Source organism: Stegostoma tigrinum, chromosome 9, assembly GCF_030684315.1.
Source record: "Stegostoma tigrinum isolate sSteTig4 chromosome 9, sSteTig4.hap1, whole genome shotgun sequence".
NCBI classification, from domain to species: Eukaryota; Metazoa; Chordata; class Chondrichthyes; order Orectolobiformes; family Stegostomatidae; genus Stegostoma; species Stegostoma tigrinum.
In genome coordinates, this window is record NC_081362.1 from 90,233,960 (window position 1) to 90,252,937 (window position 18,978).

The window sequence follows — 18,978 nt, forward strand, 5'->3', positions numbered from 1 at the left end:
TTTGCATACCCTACATTATATAATCATCCATGTGCCTATCCAAGAGTCACTTAAATGTCTCTGAAGTATCTGACTCCACTAGCACTGCTGGCAGCGCCTTCTACACACCCACCACTCTGTGTTAAGAACCTACCTCTGACATCTCCCCTCTGCCTTCCTCCAATCACCTTAAAATTATGCCCCCTCGTAATAGTCATTTCCACCCTAGGAAAAATACTCTGGTATTCCACTCTATTTATGCCTCATCATCTTATACATCTCTATCAAGTCACTCATTCTTTGCTCCAATGAAAAAAGCCTTGGCTCTCTCACCTTTTCCTCAAAACAGTTGCCCTCCAGTCTAGGCAGCATCCTGGTAAATCTCCTCTGCACCCTCTCTAAAGCTTCCACATCCTTCCTGTAATGAGATGACCAGAAGTGAACACAATATTCCAAGTGTGGTCTAACCAGGGCTTTCTAGAGCTAGCGCATAACCTCACATCTCTTTAAACTCAATTTCCCTGCCTATGAAAGCCAACACACAGTATGTCTTCTTTACAACCCTATCAATTTGAAATCAAATAAGGTACTTGTTCTCTGATGAATTATTTCCTTCTGTGTCCATATCTCTCAAATGGACAAGATGACCAAGGACACCTGGCCTTCAAGCAAATGAGGTCTCAGTAGGCAGACGATGAATTGTTAAAACATTGCACAGGAAGAAGCAACTGAATTTTGACTTCTTTTCTGAATGGCCACTCCAGAATGAGGCCATGCAGACCAGAAGATCCCAGCTTGCTGTCCAGTAACACCTGTGGAAATTTTGATCGACTGAATCCTCTGCTAGATCTGTGCCCCATTCGAAGAAACTGTAATGGCTTCATGAGTGTGGTATCAACTATGAAATGCTGGGAAGCAGACTCTTAAAGCTGAAGGTTCAAGCTTGTTGCATAGGTGTCAGCACAAAAATTTTTTCAATGTTGCTGTGCAGGACAGAATGAGTGTTGGACAAATGCTGTTGGAGATGGTACCTAATAGATGGAATATTACATATGCAGGGGCCTTAGTTTAGTAGTGAATCCTGTTAAAGAAGGAAACCTCATTCAGGGTTCCCATTCTTAAGTAGCATCTAGTGTTCATTCCTGAGAGAATTCAAGGGGGAGGCAGTCATTTGAGAGGAAAATGTTCAACTGTGTGTGAAGCTGGATGAACACAGCAGGCCAAGCAGCATCTTAAGAGCACAAAAGCTGACGTTGGTCTAGGCCCGAAACATCAGTATTGTGCTCCTAAGATGCTGCTTGGCCTGCTGTGTTCATCCAGCTTCACACTTTATTATCTTCAACTTTGTAGTCACCCATGGTCCATCCCTCCTTAAATAGTTCTTCAGGATCGGGGTGACCTGCTGTCATTCTGGTTCTAAGCTGGCTGGTAAGGTGGAGGTGCCATCAGCAGACCCTGCCATGTGGGGCAGAAGGTGTTGGAAGACTGGGGTAGATAGGTTGTCCTGTCCTTGCCTTCACCTGATGCACTTTCAGATGAGTCTCTCAATGCGTTCAATGGAATAGCAGAAATGACAGTAGGCAGGTAGTGCAGACACTTTAAGAAGGTAATTCATCTGGGAGAGGCTGAATAGACTGGGGGTATTTTCCTCGGAGTTTCGGAGGCTAAGGGGTGACTAGAGGTTTATAAAATCATGAGGGGCATGGATAGGGGATTGTCAAGGTCTTTTCCTTAAGGTAGGGAAGTGTAAAACTAGAGGGCATAGGTTTAAGGTGAGAGGGGCAAGATTTAAAAGAGGGGCAACTTTTTCACGCACTGGCTAGTGTGTATATAGAATGAGTAGCCAGAGGAAGTAGTGGAGGCTGGTATAATTACAGTGTTTAAAAGTCATCTGGATGGGTATATGAATAGGGAAAGTCTAGAGGAATATGCGCCAATTGCTGGAAGATGGGACTAGATTAATTTAGGATAGCTGGTTGGCGTGAACGAGTTGGACCGAAGGATCTGTTTCCATACTGTACAGTTCTCTATGACTCAGCGAAAATATATCCCCAAGGAGGAAAGATTAAGAGGGATAAATCAGACATGACTAACCAAACAAATTGAGATTATAAAGTTGAAAGAAAAAACATAAGGAGGCAAAGTCAGCGATAGCCCCAAAGACTTTGATAAGTTCAAAATTTGGCAAAGGAGTACAAATAGACAATTAAAAGACAAAATAAGCTATGAGGCAAATTAGCAAGGAGCATAAAACTGACAGCCTTTTTCAATATTTACAGTGGGGGAGAGAGGTCAAGGTGAACACAGGCCCCTTGGGAAATGAATCTGGGGAGACAGTTAAGGAGAACAAGGAAATGGCAGAGGCATTAAACCGATATTTTAATCAGTCTTTATGGCCAAAGAGACTTCAAACATCCTAGTAATTCTAAAGAGTGAGGTGGGGGGGGTGCAGTGGTGGGGTAGGGATATTGAGTACCATCACCATCACTAGAGTAGTGTTAGACAAACTAATTGGGCTAAACACAGAAAAGTCTCCTGGCACTGATGACCTGCATCCTAGGATTCTAATAGAGGTAGCTGCAGAGGTAATAAATGCATTGTAATTATCCAAAATCCTTGGACTCTGGAGAAGTGCCTGAGGATTGGAAAACTGTCAACACCCTAATCAAACAGGGAAGAAGGCAAAAAGTGAGTAAATATAGGCAGTTTAGCCTAACATCAATTGTTATAAAAATATTGAAATCAATTATTCAGAAACTAATAGCACATTTAGAAAAGCATTATCTAATTAAGCAGAGTCAGTATATCATCATTAAAAGAAATCCGTGTCTGACTATTATCAGAATTCTATCATGGGCCTGTCAACCAAAGTGAATGGGGTGAACCATTAGAAATGTTGTATTTGAACTTCCAGAAGACATTTGACAAGGCAAAAACCTTGTAAAAGGCATGATATGACTGTTGGAGGTAATATTATTGGCATTGATAGAGAACTGATTAATAGGCAGGAAACAATGAGTAGGGATAAGGGGTTCATTTTGGGTTGACGATTTGTAACTGTTGGGATTCTACAGGAGATAATGGGAACTGCAGATGCTGGAGAATCCAAGATAACAAAGTATGAAGCTGGATGAACACAGCAGGCCTTAGGAGCACAAAAGCTGACGTTTTGTGCCTAGACCCTTCATCTCCTAAGGTGATGCTTGGCCTGCTGTGTTCATCCAGCTCCACACTTTGTTATCTGGGATTCCACAGGAATCAGTGCTGGGACTGCAACAGTTTACAATACATATTAATGACTTAGAGGAAGGAAATAAATGTACTGTAGCCAAATTTGCAGACAACACAAAAATAGGTGGAAAGGCAAGTTGGGAGAGGATCTAAGAAGTTTACACAGATGTATTCAGAGGTTAAGTGAGCAGATAGTTGGCAAATGGAGTATAATGTAGATAAGTTTTGAAGTTCATTTTGGAAGGTGGTACAGAAGTGCAGTATTATTTAAATGGAGAGAAACTGCAGAAAGCTGCAACACAAAGGAATTTGGAGGGACATGTGCACAAGACACAGAAAGTTAGCACACAGGGGCAGCAGATAATCAGGAAGGCTAATGGAATGTTGGGTCTCATGTCAAGGGGTTTGGAGTATAAGAGTAGGGAAATATTTACTGCAACTGTCCAAGGTGCTGGTGAGACCATAACTGGAGCACTGTGAGCAGTTTGGTACCCACTTTTAAAGAAATGTATCAGTTTGTTGGAGGTCAGGATCTGTCTTTGTTGGGATTGTCCATGGGGGTCCTGACATTCCAGGTCCCAAACTTCATTTTATTGAATGGGACCTGCCTGTACATGGTTTTACTTTGAGGTTCGTATTTGCATGCCAGCTGTGTGTAGTTTCGGTCTCTTTACTTGAAGAAGAATGTTCTAGATACGGAGGGAGTGCAACAAAAGTTCACCAAACTGATTCCTGGGTTGGCAGGGCAGGTATTGAAGAGAGACTGGGTCAGTTCGGACTATATTCGCTGCTGGGAATGGAAGGTGTGAGATATAAAAATAGTTTAGGAAGACTGGGACTTCTTTCACTGATGTGTAGGAGGTTGAGGGGTTACATTATTAGGGTTTATAAAATCATGAGGGGCACCGATACAGTCAATGATTTGAGTCTTTTCCCTAGGGTGGGAGGAATTCAAAGCTGGGGATATATGTTTAAGGTGAGAGGAGAACAATTTAGAAAGGACACAAGGGGCATCATCCCTAAACAGAGTGGTTCATGTGTGGAATGAACTGCCAGAGAAAGTGATAGATACAGGTACAGTTACAATGGTTAAAAGATATTTGGACAAGCATATGGACAGGAAACGTTTGGAGTGACATGGACTAGAACCAGGCAGGTAGGACTAGTTTAGTTTAGGAACATGGTTGGCATGTTCTGGTTGGACCAAAGGGTCTGTTGCCATGTTGTATGACTCTATGATTTTATGAGTGAGGGTTATGAGTTATGAGTGGTTCAAGTTTGTTGCATAGGTGTCAGCACAAAAATTTAGCTCAATGTTGCTGTGCAGGATGAAGGAGTGCTATGCTGTTGGAGATGGTACCTAATAGATGGAATATTACATATGCAGTGGCCTGCGTTCAGTAGTGAATCCTGTTAAAGAAGGAAACCTCATTCAGGGTTCCCATTCCTAAGTAGCATCAAGTGTACATTCCTGAGACAATTCAAGGGGGAGGCAGTCATTTGAAATGAAAGTGTTCAACTTTGTAGCCATCCATGATCATTAAAGGGATCAGAGATAATGGGAACTGCAGATGCTGGAGAATCCAAGATAACAAAGTGTGGTGCTGGATGAACACAGCAGGCCAAGCAGCATTTTCGGAGCACAAAAGCTGATATTTCGGGCCGAGACCCTTCATCAGAGAGGGGGATGGGAGAGGGTTCTGAAGTAAATAGGGAGAGAGGGGGAGGTGGACTGAAGATGGATAGAGGAGAAGATAGGTGGAGAGGAGAGTATGGGTGGGGAGGTGAGGAGGGGATACGTCAACCCGGGGAGGACGGACAGGTCAAGGGGGCGGGATGAGGTTAGTAGGTAGGAAATGGAGGTGCGGCTTGAGGTGGGAGGAGGGGATAGGTGAGAGGAAGAATAGGTTAGGGAGGCGGAGACGAGCTGGGCTGGTTTTGGGATGCGGTGGGGGGAGGGGAGATTTTGAAGCTGGTGAAATCCACATTGATACCATTGGGTTGCAGGTATCCCAAGCGGAATATGAGTTGCTGTTCCTGCAACCTACAGGTGGCATCATTATGGCACTGCAGGAGGCCCAGGATGGACATGTCGTCGAAGGAATGCAAGGGGGAGTTGAAATGATTCGCGACTGGGAGGTGCAGTTGTTTATTGCGAACCGAGCGTAGGTGTTCTGCAAAGCGGTCCCCAAGCCTCCGCTTGGTTTCCCCAATGTAGAGGAAGCCACACCGGGTACAGTGGAAATGATTATCATTGCACCCGGTGTGGCTTCATCTACATTGGGGAAACCAAGCGGAGGCTTGGGGACCGCTTTGCAGAACACCTCCGCTCGGTTCGCAACAAACAACTGCACCTCCCAGTCGCGAACTATTTCAACTCCCCCTCCCATTCCTCAGACAACATGTCCATCATGGGCCTCTTGCAGTGCCACAATGATGCCACCCGAAGGTTGCAGGAACAGCAACTCATATTCCGCTTGGGAACTCTGCAGCCCAATGGTATCAATGTGGACTTCACAAGCTTCAAAATCTCCCCTCCCCCCACCGCATCCCAAAACCAGCCCAGCCTGTCTCTGCTTCCCTAACCTGTTCTTCCTCTCACCCATCCCTTCCTCCCACCTCAAGCCGCGCCTCCATTTCCTACCTACCACCTCATCCCGCCTCCTTGACCTGCCCATCTTCCCTGGACTGACCTATCTCCTCCCTACCTCCCCACCTATACTCTCCTCTCTACCTATCTTGTTTTCTCTCCATCTTTGATCCGCTTCCCCCTCTCCCTATTTATTCCAGTTCCCTCTCCCCATCTCCCTCTCTCATGAAGGGTCTAGGCCCAAAACGTCAGCTTTTGTGCTCCTGAGATGCTGCTTGGCCTGCTGTGTTCATCCAGCTCCACACTTTGTTATCCGGTTATAGTGGATGCAGTATACCACATTGGCGAATGTGCAGGTGAACATCTGCTTGATGTGGAATGTCATTTTGGGGCCTGGGATGGAGATGAGGGAGGAGGTGTGGGGGCAGGTGTAGCACTTCCTGCGGTTGCAGGGGCAAGTGTTGGGTGTAGTAGGGTTGGAGGGGAGTGTGGAGAGGACAAGGGTGTCGCAGAGAGAGTGGTCTCTCCGGAATGCAGACAAGGGTGGGGTTGGAAATTGTCTTTAGTTGTGGGGTTGGATTGCCGATGGCAGAAGTGTTGGACGATGATGCGTTGCATCCGAAGGTTGATGGGGTGGTATGTGAGGACGAGGGGGATTCTCTTTTGGCGGCTATTGCGGGGATGAGGTGTGAGGGATGAGGTGTGGAAAATGCAGGAGACATGGCCAAGGGCGTTCTCGACCAGTGCGGGGGGGGGATGTTGCGGCCCTTGGAGAACGAGGACATCTGGCCTGAGATGGAGACTGAAAGGTCCAGGAAGGTGAGGGATGTGTTGGAGATGGTCCAGGTGAACTTAAGGTTGGGGTGGAAGGTGTTGGTGAAGTGGATGAACTGTTTGAGCTCCTCTGGGGAGCAAGAGGCAGTGCCGATACAGTCATCAATGTAGCGGAGGAAGAGGTGGGGTTTAGGGCCAGTGTAGGTGCGAAAGAGGGACTGTTCCACATGACCTACAAAGAGGCAGGCATAGCTTGGGCCCATGGGGGTCCCCTCCACTGACACCCTCATCCACCTAGCCAAACTCATCCTCACCCTCAACAACTCCTCTTTCGATTCCTCCCAATTCCTACAGGCAAAGGGGGTGGCCATGGGTACCAGCATGGGCCCAAGCTATGCCTGCCTCTTTGTAGGTCATGTGGAACAGCCCCTCTTTCGCACCTACACTGGCCCTAAACCCCACTTCTTCCTCCATTACATTGATGACTGTATCGGCACCGCCTCTTGCTCCCCAGAGGAGCTCGAACAGTTCATCCATTTCACCAACACCTTCCACCTCAACCTTAAGTTCACCTGGGCCATCTCCAACACATCCCTCACCTTCCTGGACCTTTCTATGTTCATCTCAGGCAACCACCTAGAAACCGATGTCCATTTCATGCCCACCGACTCCCACAGCTGCTTGGAATTTACCTCCTCCCACCCACCTTCCTGCAAAAATTCCATCCCCTATTCCCAATTCCTTCGCCTCCGCAGCATCTGCTCCCAGGATGAGGCATTCCACTCCCATACATCCCAGATGTCCTCTTTCTTCAAAGGCTGCAATATCCCCCCTACAATGGTCAAGAACGCCCTTGACCATGTCTCCCGCATTTCCCACACCTCATCCCCCACACCCCATCCCCGCAATAACAGCCAAAAGAGAATCTCCCTAGTCCTCACATACCACCCCACCAACCTCCGGATACAACACATCATCCTCCAACACTTCCACCATCTACAATCCAACCCCATCACTAAAGACATTTTTCCATCCCCACCCTGTCTGCTTTCCGGAGGGACCACTCTCTCCGTGACTCCCTTGTCCGGTCCACACTTCCCTCCAACCCTACCACACCCAACACATTCCCCTGCAACCGCAGGAAGTGCTACACCTGCTCCCACACCTCCTCCCTCAACCACACCCCAGGCCCCAAGATGACTTTCCATATTAAGCAGAGGTTCACCTGCACATCTGCCAATGTGGTATACTGTATCCGCTGTACCCGGTGTGGCCTCCTCTACAGTGGGGAAACCAAGCGGAGGCTTGGGGACCGCTTTGCAGAACACCTCCATTCGGTTCGCAATAAACAACTGCACCTCCCAGTTGCGAATCATTTCAACTCCCCCTCACATTCCTTAGACGACATGTCCATCCTGGGCCTCCTGCAGTGCCATAATGATGCCACCCATAGGTTGCAGAAACAGCAACTCATATTCCGTTTGGGAACCCTGCAGCCCAATGGTATCAATGTGGATTTCACAAGCTTCAAAATCTCTCCTCCCCAAAATGCCTCCCAAAACCAGCCAAGCTCATCCCCGCCTGCCTAACCTGTTCTTCCTCTCACCTATCCCCTCCTCCCACCTCAAGCCGCACCTCCATTTCCTACCTACCAACCTCATCCCGCCCCCTTGACCTGTCTGTCCTCCCCAGACTGGCCGATCCCATCCCCACCTCCCCATCCATACTCTCCTCTTCACCTATCTTCTCTATCCATCTTCAGTCCGCCTCCCCCTCTCTCCCTATTTATTTCAGAATCCTCTCCCCATCCTCCTTTTCTGATGAAGGGTCTAGGCCCGAAACGTCAGCTTTTGTACTCCTGCTTGGCCCGCTGTGTTCATCCAGCTCCACAGTTTGTTATCATTAAGGGGATGTTGTTTTCTCACAGGCAAGTTACTGAAAAGCTTCTCATATCAGATGTGACATGCAACCATAAGATATAGCTCATAGAAACCTCTAAAATTCTAATAGGACTATACAAAGTAAGTGCGGGAAGGATGTTCCTCATGACAAGGAATCCTTAACCAGGGATCACAATCTGAGGATACAGACCATTCAGTATTGAAATGAGAAGAAATTTCATCACTCAGAACGTTGGTGAGCCTGTGGAATTCTCTGCCACAGAAAGTAGCTGAAGCCAAAGCATATAATGTTTGTTGACTCTTTAATACTGTCTGGGCAATTGAGGATGGGCAATAAATGCTAACCTAGTTAGCAACATCCTCATCCCATGAATGAATAAAGAAAATGTTTTCAAGAAGCAGTTAGATGAAGTTCTTAGATCTAAAACGATTGAGGGAATGGAGAGAAAGAGGGGGCACGATATTGAGTTCAGTGACTGGCCGCAATCATGTTGAATGGTGGAGCGGGCTTGAAAGGTCAAGTGGCCTATTGTTCCTATTTTCTATGTTTCTATGACTGTAATAAGGTCCAGCAAAGCTGAGCCTTGACCTGATATCAAGGGATTTCAGGGGCAATTGGAAGGCAGATGCGTAACTTGGTGGAGTAGATGAAGACATCTTTGGGATCCTTACTAATGAGGAACCAAAGCAAGTATGCTACCAGAAACCAACTTACCTTTCACTGGTCAAAACAGAAATTGTTGAAATCGTGAGCAGGCCTGTCAGGAAAGAAAAACAAAAGTGAATATTTCAAGTTGAACATGGCCTAAGTCTGGTCCTATATCTTATGGTTGCATGTCACATCTGATATGGGAAGCTTTTCAGTAAGTTGGCCGAAATCTAATCTAGTTTCTCTCTGCTTTCCTGCCTATTGAGTAGTGAATTAACTGTAACAAGACAGTAATCCATTACTCCAGGGAGGCAATTGAGAGAGTATGCCAAGAAAATCACCTGCTGCATTCAGTTTTGTGTGTATTTAGTTGCCTTGGTGACATGCCGTACATACAGAAAGCCTCACCTGCAGAGGAGCAGCTGCTGAACGGGTAAGAAATCAGCAATAGTGGCTCAAGCTTTCAACAAAGGACCTGGGCTTCTTCAGGGAGCTTCTTGTGGCTCAGTTGGACATGATGAATTGGAAAGAATTTCCCCACAATGCATGTGTGTAAAACAAATCCCTGTTCTCGTTTACTTTCCAGTTTGTGTCATGAGTGAGTGAACTTCAATCAAAAACAAGCAGAAGGTGAAGGTGACAGAGAGAAGATTTGCTGCTTAATTTGTGGTAATTGATGTGGTAAAGATTTGTTTCCTCTTTTAAATTTACTTTGTGATCATTAAAGGGATGATGTTTTCTTTCGGCCAACTTACTGAAAAGCTTCCCATATCAGATGTGACATGCAACCATAAGACATAGGACCAGACTTAGGCCATTTGGCCTAGTGAGTCTGCTCCACCATCTGATCATGGCTCAGGTGTTTCTCAACACCATTCTCCTGCCTTCTTCCTGTAACCATTGATCCTTTACTAAAAAAGAACTTGTCTATCTTCTGGCTTAACTACACTCAATGCCTTGGCCTCCACAGCCTTCTGCAGCAATAAGCTTCACAAATTTGCCACCTTCTGGCTGAAGAAATTTCCCCTCATCGCTTATAAAGGGTCGTCCCTTCACTTTGAAGTTGTGCCCTCAGGCCCTAGTTTCTCCTACTAGTGGAAACACCTTCTCCACATCTACCCTATCCAGGCCTCTCAGTATTCTGTAAGTTTCAATGAATCTGCCTCATCCTTCTAAAATCCATAAAGTATAGATCAAGAATCCTCAACTGCTCCTCATATGACAAGCCCCCAATCCCAAGGGTCATTCTTGCAAACATCCTTTGGACACCCTCTGATGCCAGCACATCTTTCTTTAGATACGGAGTCCAAAACGGCTCACAATATTCCAAGTGTGACTAGAGCCTTATACAGCTCAGCAGTACATCCCTGCTCTTGTATTCTCTGCCCTCTTGAAATGAATGTTAATGTCGCATTTACCTTCCTAACTGGCAAATGAAGCTGTACGTTAATCTTAAGAGAATCCGGAGCTTGGACTCCTTTGAGCGTCAGATTTCTGAACCTTCCCTTGTTTAGAAAATAGTCTATGCTTCTGTTGTTGCTACAAAAGTGTATAAGCTCCCAATTTTTCACACTGTATTCCATCTGCCACTTCTTTACCCACTCTTCCAGCCTGCCCAAGTCCTTCTGCAGCCTCTCTACTTCTTCAACGCTACCTGCTCCTCCACCTATCTTTGCGTCACCTGCAAATGTAGCAACACTACCCTTAGTTCCTTCATCCAGATCATTTAATGTATAACATGAATAGCTGTGGTCCCAACACAGGTCCCTGCGGAAATCCATGGGTTACTGCCATCCTGAAAGAGACCCTTTCATCCACACTCTGTGCCAGTCAGTCAATCCTCTATCCATGCTAACCCTAACACCATGGCCCTGATGCAATCTCCCCACAGACTGAAAAGTTCTGATTCAGTGGTTAACTCACCTCAACATATGGGAGTCTACACAGAACTTTCTGGGCTGCCCAGCATTTGTTTGGCAGCAAGCAGGGCTACCCATTGATAAAAACGTAAGCATTAGGAGGGATTAGGCAATTCAGCCCCTTTTTCACCATCCTATACCATCTCTATATTTCTTGCCAAATGGAACCCTATCAATCTAGTTTTAATTAGCCTCCCAGCCTCAAACGATTCTCAGGTGGAGAGAGTTCCAAATTCTATTCACTACTGTGGGATGGAGTGCATCTTGGTATCACTCCCTAAAACAGCCTGCATTTAAATGTCAGACGCTTTAGAACATAAAACGATACAGCACAAAAAATAGGCCCATCGGCCCATCATGGCTGTGCTATCCATGATACTATTCAAAACTAGCCCCATCTGTCTGCATATAGCCCATATTCTTCGATTCCCTGCCTGTTCATGTGTTTGTCTAAATGTCTAATTGCTATTGTATCTGCATCTAATCACCTCCTGGGCAGTGTGCTCCAGGCACCAACCACCCTCTGTGTAAAGATTTGCCTTGCACATCTCCCCTAAACTTGATAAAAACCAAAATAACTGTGAATGGCTCAAATCAGAAACAACAACAGAAGTGCTGGAAAAACTCAACGGGTCTGGCAGCATCTGTGAAGAGAAATGAAAGTTAACATTTCAGAAGGGTCACTGGACCCAAAACGTTAACTCTGATTTCTCTTCACAGATGCTGCCAGACCTGCTGAGCTTTTCCAACAATCTCTATTGTTGTGCCTTAAACTAACCACCCTCCCGCTTACAACAATGCCCCATAATATTTGATATTTCCACCCTGGGAAAAAGGCTCTAGCTATCCACCCTATCCATGCCTCTCATAATTTTATATGCTTCTCTCAAATCGGCCCTCAGCCGACAATCCAAGTTTCTCCAACCTCTCCTCACAGCTAATACACTTGAATCCAGGCAACATCCTGGTAAACTCTTCTGCACCTTGTCCAAAGCCTCCACATTCATCCTGTAATCTGGGGACCAGAACTGCCACAAAATGCCAAATGTGGCCTAACTAAAGAGCCACAACTTGACTTGCCAACTTTAATACTCAATGCCCTAACCGATAGGGGCAAGCATGCCGTACGCCTTCTATATTCACTTGCCTCGCCACAGGAAGCTACAGACTTACACCCCAAGATCTCTCTGTATATTAATGCTCCTAAAGGTCCTGCCATTTACTGTATACTTTCCTCTTGCATTTGACCTTCCAAAATGCATCACTTCACACTTGCCTGGATTAAACTCCATTTGCCATTTCTCCACTCAACTTTCTAACTGACCTGTATCCTGCTGTATCCTTTGATACCCCTCCTCGCCATCCAGAACTCCATCAATACTTATGTCATCTGCAAACTTCATACTCAGACCATTTAGATTTTTATCTGTTATTTATGTACATTACAAACAGCAGAGGTCCTGGTTCTGAACCTTGTGGAACATCACTAGTCACCAACCTCCAGTCAGAAAAACACCCCTAAACAACTACCCTCTGTCCCCTGTGACCAAGCCACTTTGTATCTAATTTGCCAACGTGCCATGGATCCGATGTGACTTGATCTTCTGGACCAGCCTACCATGAGGTACCTTTGTTCTAGAATTCCATTCCATAACAAGAGGAATTGCTCCTCTCCACCACCCTCTTTGCTCACCTTAAACAACTCAATTTTTTGCCTATTGGCGGGATGTGGATGTCACCATCAATGCCAGCATTTACTGCTCATCCCTAATTACCCTGGAGAAGGTGGTGGCAAGCTGACCTCTTGATCTATTGCGGTTCTTGGGGTGTAATACCATCCACTGTGTTAATAGGGAGGGAATTCCAGGTTTTTGACCAGCGACAGTGAAGAAATGGTGATTCAATTCCAGATAGGGATGGTATGGTCATATCGTTGTGACCAGTGTAGAACCGGTGAAATGAACAGCCTCCTTCTGTGCTGTAAGTGTCTATGCATGTGGCTTGGAAGGGGGCCTACGGCTGGTGCTGTTCCTGTGTATCAGTTGCTTTTAAACCTCCACCCCCTTGCCCCTCCTAGAGAGTAGACTTCCTCCTTAGTTTTATTATCTCTGGGGCACTAATTCAGACTGGAGTCACTGCCTACAACAGAGGAAAAGTCGAACAGTGGCAGCAGAAATTTTACTGTCAATAACATTTTCTGAAAGTGTTTGTGACATTTTCCTCACAGGATATCCATCCCTGGGCTGCTAAGTGTTGGTGCAGGTTTGATGCTTCAGAGGGTGCTCATGCCATAGCAGCTATGCTGACCAGCTTGAGAACCATGCCACACGGCAGCCAATGGCTGGAGATTCAAGATTTGGGTCAACCCCTTGGGCGATCTGAGGTTTTCGTCAGAGGCTCCAATTCAAAGCCAGATACCGTTATCCAGACAACCAGGTTCAGCACATGGACACCAGTGATACATAAGGCAGCTAATCAGCAGGTGAATTAAGGAGACCAGTGAGGGACAGCCAATAGGATGGTACTACATTACCTTTGGTTTATGAATGAATTTGTTTCAACGACATCAGTGATGACCATTGTCTCCTTTCACTTTCTACTTTCTCCACCATTTCCCGCTCCTCAGAGCCCCTTACTCTTTTCATACTTTTGATTTTGTTCTTTCATATTTTCAACCAAACGTTTCTTAAGCCTCGATGCAGTTTGGTGCTTCTTTTCTTTTTATTTTTCTGGCACCTCATATAGTACTGAGGGAACACTATCTCAGTGCCAGTACTGAGAGAACGCTACACTGTCCGGGGTGGAGGGGGGGTGAGGGAGTGTTGCACTTTCGGAGGATAGGTTTTGAGGGAGGTACTCACTGTCCAAAAGTCAGTACTGAGGGAGTGTCGCACTGTCACAGGGTCAGTACTGAGGGAGTGCCGCACTGTCAGAGGGTCAGTACTGAGGGAAATGCCACACTGTCAGAGGGTCAGTACTGAGGGAAATGCCACACTGTCGGAGGGTCAGTACTGAGGCAGTGTCGCACTGTCACAGGGTCAGTACTGAGGGAGTGCCACACTGTCACAGGGTCAGTACTGAGGGAGTGCCGCACTGTCAGAGGGTCAGTACTGAGGCAGTGCCGCACTGTCACAGGGTCAGTACTGAGGGAGTGTCGCACTGTCAGAGGATCAGTACTGAGGGAGTGCCACACTGTCACAGGGTCAGTACTGAGGGAGTGCCGCACTGTCAGAGGGTCAAAATTGAGGGAGTGTCGCACTGTCACAGCGTCAGTACTGAGGGAGTGCCACACTGTCAGAGGGTCAGTACTGAGGGAGTGCCGCACTGTCAGAGGGTCAGTACTGAGGGAAATGCCACACTGCCTGAGGGTCAGTACTGAGGTAGTGCCGCACTGTCAAAGGGTCAGTACTGAGGAAAATGCCACACTGTCAGAGGGTCAGTACTGAGGGAAATGCCACACTGCATGAGGGTCAGTACTGAGGGAGTGCCGCACTGTCAGAGGGACAGTACTGAGACTGTGCCGCACTGTCAGAGGGTCAGTACTGAGGGAGTGCCGCACTGTCAGAGGGTCAGTACTGAGGCAGTGCCGCACTGTCAGAGGGTCAGTACTGAGGCAGTGCCGCACTGTCACAGGGTCAGTACTGAGGGAGTGCCGCACTGTCAGAGGGTCAGTACTGAGGGAGTGCCACACTGTCAGAGGGTCAGAACTGAGGCAGTGCCACACTGTCAGAGGGTCAGTACTGAGGCAGTGCCGCACTGTCAGAGGGTCAGTACTGAGGCAGTGCCGCACTGTCAGAGGGTCAGAACTGAGGCAGTGCCACACTGTCAGAGGGTCAGTACTGAGGCAGTGCCGCACTGTCAGAGGGTCAGTACTGAGGGAGTGCCGTACTGTCACAGGGTCAGTACTGAGGGAGTGTCGCACTGTCAGAGGGTCAGTACTGAGGGAGTGTCGCACTGTCAGAGGGTCAGTACTGAGGGAGTGTCGCACTGTCAGAGGGTCAGTACTGAGGCAGTGCCACACTGTCAGAGGGTCAGTACTGAGGCAGTGCCACACTGTCAGAGGGTCAGTACTGAGGCAGTGCCGCACTGTCAGAGGGTCAGTACTGAGGGAGTGCCACACTGTCAGAGGGTCAGTACTGAGGCAGTGCCGCACTGTCAGAGGGTCAGTACTGAGGCAGTGCCGCACTGTCACAGGGTCAGTACTGAGGGAGTGCCGCACTGTCAGAGGGTCAGAACTGAGGCAGTGCCACACTGTCAGAGGGTCAGTACTGAGGGAGTGCCGTACTGTCACAGGGTCAGTACTGAGGGAGTGTCGCACTGTCAGAGGGTCAGTACTGAGGCAGAGCCGCACTGTCAAAGGGTCAGTACTGAGGGAGTGCCGCACTGTCAGAGGGTCAGTACTGAGGCAGAGCCGCACTGTCAAAGGGTCAGTACTGAGGGAGTGCCACAGAGTCAGAGGGTCAGTGCTGAGGGAAATGCCACACTGTCACAGGGTCAGTACTGAGGGAATTGCCACACTATCTGAGGGTCAGTACTGAGGGAGTGCCGCACTGTCACAGGGTCAGTACTGAGGGTGTGCTTACTGTCAGAGGGTCAGTACTGAGGGAGTGCCACACTGTCAGAGGGTCAGTACTGAGGGAAATGCCACACTGTCGACGGGTCAGTACTGAGGGAAATGCCACACTGCCTGAGGGTCAGTGCTGAGGGAGTGCTGCAGTGTCAGATGGTCAGTACTGAGGGAGTGCTGCACTGTCAGAAGGTCAGTACTGAGGGAGTGCCGCACTGTCACAGGGTCAGTACTGAGGGAATTGCCACACTGTCTGAGGGTCAGTGCTGAGGCAGTGCCGCACTGTCTGAGGGTCAGTGCTGAGGCAGTGCCGCACTGTCAGAGGGTCAGTACTGAGGGAAATGCCACACTGTCGAAGGGTCAGTACTGAGGGAAATGCCACACTGCCTGAGGGTCAGTACTGAGGGAGTGCCGCACTGTCAGAGGGTCAGTACTGAGGAAAATGCCACACTGTCAGAGGGTCAGTACTGAGGGAGTGCTGCAGTGTCAGATGGTCAGTACTGAGGGAGTACCGCACTGTCAGAGGGTCAGTACTGAGGCTGTGCCGCACTGTCAGAGGGTCAGTACTGAGGGAGTGCTGCACTGTCAGAGGGTCAGTACTGAGGCTGTGCCGCGCTGTCACAGGGTCAGGACTGAGGAAGTGCCGCACTATCAGAGGGTCAGTACTGAGAAAAATGCCACACTGTCAGAGGGTCAGTACTGAGGGAGTGCCACACTGTCAGAGGGTCAGTACTGAGGCAGTGCCGCACTGTCAGAGGGTCAGTACTGAGGGAGTGCCACAGAGTCAGAGGGTCAGTACTGAGGGAGTGCCGCACTGTCACAGGGTCAGTACTGAGGCAGTGCCGCACTGTCAGAGGGTCAGTACTGAGGCAGTGCCACACTGTCAGAGGGTCAGTGTTGAGGGAAATGCCACACTGTCAGAGGGTCAGTACTGAGGGAATTGCCACACTGTCTGAGGATCAGTACTGAGGCAGTGCCGCACCGTCAGAGGGTCAGTACTGAGGGTATGCTGTAATGTCAGAGGGTCAGTACTGAAGGAGTGTGGCACTGTCCAAAGGTCAGCACTGAGGGAGTGCCACACTGTCAAAGGGTCAGTACGGAGGCAGTGCCGCACTGTCAGAGGGTCAGTACTGAGGCAGGGCCGCACTGTCGGAGGGTCAGTACAGAGGGAGTGTCGCACTGTCAGAGGGTCAGTACTGAGGGAGTGCTGCACTGTCAGAGGGTCAGTACTGAGGGAGTGCTGCACTGTCAGAGGGTCAGTACTGAGGGAGTGCTGCACTGTCAGAGGGTCAGTACTGAGGGAGTGCTGCACTGTCAGAGGGTCAGTACTGACGCAGGGCCGCACTGTCAGAGGGTCAGTACTGAGGGAGTGCCACAATGTTAAAGTCACCACCTACCACCGCTGTATATCACGCAGCCGGTGTGCGATAGTTGTACTGAAGCCTGTACTCATGGTGACTGGGGATGTGGTTTTCACACTGTCGCTCAGTCTTCAGTCCAAGTGAGGAACATTCAATGTGGTTGTGCAGTCTCCTGCCTTTCTTTAAATGGGTTCAAACCTTCTGCCTGGTGACATCACAATCCAGGGATTTGAGGGAATGTTCTTTTTCTATTTCTGAAAACTATTGTAAATACTCAAAGATTAGTGCTGTTGGCTGAAGGATTTTCCAGAGATCCTAATTTTATTGACTTGCTAATTCAGTGGTTGACACAACAGCTCCTCCTGCAGGTCTTACCATGAATAAACCCTCCTATGCTGTGATAATGGGAACTGCAGATGCTGGAGAATCCAAGATAATAAAATGTGAGGCTGGATGAACACAGCAGGCCCAGCAGCATCTCAGGAGCTTTTGTGCTCCTGAGATGCTGCTGGGCCTGCTGTATTCATCCAGCCTCACATTTTATTACCTCCTATGCTGTGAGCTGCCTCCAATGGTGTCACTCCTCATTACACAATTTAATGTTAAGTCCTGTGAAAGCCCCAGGCCAATAACACATAGTGCAGTGAATATTCTCCTCTTACAGCTCTTTGATGAGAGAGTGACTCTGGTAAGTCATTGGTTTGACCTGTGGACTGACAAACAGAGGAAGCACTTTATACAGAGTCTCCTAACGCGCTGCAGTAAATCGCAACTCAGGTAAGTGTGAACAACACACAAAGCCCAACCTGACAGCTTAATAGTGGTTCAAGCTATTTTTAAAATTGCTTCTGTTTTGCATGTTTTGTTGTCGTGTTGTGTTAGGTTCCTACAAGACCCTGAGGCAGGTCTGAGAGGTGCAGCATTACCTGAAATGGCCCCATTCTACAGATTCATTGCTGCACCAGTGCACTCCTTTGCCTCGCCAGGCTCATCCCAGGATAATCAAGCTGCCCCATGAGAATATTTGGAAAGGGAAGTGCGATGATGCTGTAACTTTAAGAGGTTATTTTGTCCTGGTTGTTTTTTTGAAGAGAAATTCTAAGGCAGAGATGGTGAGCAATCTCTAAGAAAGTAAACAATTTGTGAGGCCTTGGGGTTTATTTTAAAGTTGGAACAATGGGAAGCAGCCTGGGTCTGTCACAGACCAGGCTTTCTAGTTTTTTTTAGTTTTTAGGTTGAGTTTTGGGCAGAAACCTTTGGGGTCTCAAAAGAGTTGGAATGTCTCCTAGCTGCAACTTTCTCTGAAATTTCTCTTGATCTGTATTGAAGAACTGCATGTGAGAATCAGTGTCTGAATTTGCCTTTTTGCCAAGGGATGTGTTTATGGGATGTTGCTAGATTGGAACAGTTAGTTAACAATAGGTGCTGCATCTATTATTCTGTTAAGATCTTCAACAGTTAAGTTATTCTAAATTCCTCCTTCTTTTGTTTGTATTTTAACTATAGTGTTTAAATAAATTGTGTTTTGCTTAGTACTGAGTATTTTAACCAGTTGTATTGCAAATGGAGCACAGAACATTACATTTGTTAGAGTCTAGGCTTCCTTCTTAAAATATATTGAGGGACCCTAGTCTGGCCCATAACAGAAAGCAATAAGAATGTTTGGCCAATCCAAACCATTCCTCCCACAACCCAGAACAACCTGCTTCAGCTCAATAACAAATTCACATCTCAAGGCAGATGCTTGTGTCTGTTTCTGTAGCTGTTTTTTTCAGGAAAAGTTGTTGCCTGAGGCTACAGTTTGAGAGGTCACCACTCTGCATCAATTGTGGCCGCACAGGAAGCTCCTAACAGGATGGCACCGCTGCCTCACAGCGCCAGCGACCCAGGTTCAATTCTATCCTCGGGTGACTGTCTGTGCGGAGTTTGTACACTGTCCTCATGTCTGCGTGGTTTCCTCTGGGTGCCCTGGATTCCTCCCACAGTCCAAAGATGTGCAGGTTAGGG

General features: G+C 47.6%; 1 protein-coding gene across 2 annotated transcripts in view; it reads left to right on the top strand.

Annotated features, from left to right (window-relative positions):
• Positions 1–9,527: 9,527 nt before the first annotated feature.
• Positions 9,528–18,978, top strand: part of LOC125455202 (epithelial cell-transforming sequence 2 oncogene-like) — a 75,220-nt gene continuing 65,769 nt past the window's right edge. For both annotated transcript variants that reach the window (XM_059648829.1, XM_059648830.1), the window contains exons 1-4: positions 9,528–9,557; positions 9,711–9,793; positions 13,271–13,525; positions 17,636–17,748. In XM_059648829.1, the coding sequence (XP_059504812.1) occupies positions 13,343–13,525; positions 17,636–17,748 (296 nt within the window). In that variant the 5' untranslated portion in view covers positions 9,528–9,557; positions 9,711–9,793; positions 13,271–13,342. The remainder of the gene's footprint in view (positions 9,558–9,710; positions 9,794–13,270; positions 13,526–17,635; positions 17,749–18,978) is intronic.